The sequence below is a fragment of the Mandrillus leucophaeus genome, unplaced genomic scaffold (genome assembly GCF_000951045.1).
Source record: "Mandrillus leucophaeus isolate KB7577 unplaced genomic scaffold, Mleu.le_1.0 Scaffold245, whole genome shotgun sequence".
NCBI classification, from domain to species: domain Eukaryota; kingdom Metazoa; phylum Chordata; class Mammalia; order Primates; family Cercopithecidae; genus Mandrillus; species Mandrillus leucophaeus.
Genome location: NW_012102532.1, coordinates 2,093,583 through 2,094,369, shown reverse-complemented (window position 1 = coordinate 2,094,369; position 787 = coordinate 2,093,583). Strand labels below are relative to the sequence as shown.

Genomic DNA, 787 nt, shown 5'->3' with positions numbered 1-787 from the left:
TGGCAGTTTCTAAATATGAAATATACATTTCCAGAGATCCATTTTGCAGAGAGGCATTCCCAGTTTTTTTTGGATTTTTTTGTTTTTTTTTTTTTGGTGACAGAGTTTTGCTGTTGTTGCCCAGGCTGGAGTGCAGTGGCGTGGTCTCGGCCCACTGCAACCTCCGCCTCCTGGGTTCAAGTGATTCTCTTGTCTCAGCCTCCCAGGTAGCTGGGATTACAGGCGCCCACCAGCATGCCGGCTAATTTTTGTATTTTTAGTACAGATGGGTTTCACCATGTTGGTCAGGCTGGTCTCAAACTCCTGACCTCAGGCAATCCGCCGGCCTTGGCTTCCCAAAGCGCTGGGATTACAGGTGTGAGCCACTGCGCCCAGTCTCCCAGTATTTTTATATCAAAGAATTTTAAAATATTATTTTTACTAAAGATGTAAACTTTCACATAGAGAGTAACCTAATATCTGAAACTAACCAAAAAAAAAGAAGTAGTAGAAGAAAGAAAGGAAAGAAGGAAGAGAGAGAGATAGGTTTTCAAAAAATACTCCTGTGCTGGAATTGCGAATTGTTCCTTGATAAAAGTCCTCGGTTGAAAGGTGCTCCTTTAGACCCTGAGACTCACCTGCTGGGGCAGCACTGAATCTTTCATTTCTGTCCCAGCCACAAATGGAATGCTCAGGTCAAGACTCCACTCCTAAGCCGGGCGCGGTGGCTCAAGCCTGTAATCCCCGCACTTTGGGAGGCCGAGACGGGCGGATCACAAGGTCAGGAGATCGAGACCATCCTGGCTAA

General features: G+C 46.1%; 1 protein-coding gene across 1 annotated transcript in view; it reads right to left on the bottom strand.

Annotated features, from left to right (window-relative positions):
• The window catches only part of NANOGNB (NANOG neighbor homeobox), a 29,388-nt gene extending 28,744 nt beyond the window's left edge, over positions 1–644 (bottom strand). Inside the window, exon 1 of the mRNA XM_011983087.1 lies at positions 618–644. Coding sequence (XP_011838477.1) covers positions 618–644 — 27 coding nt within the window. The remainder of the gene's footprint in view (positions 1–617) is intronic.
• Positions 645–787: the final 143 nt, after the last annotated feature.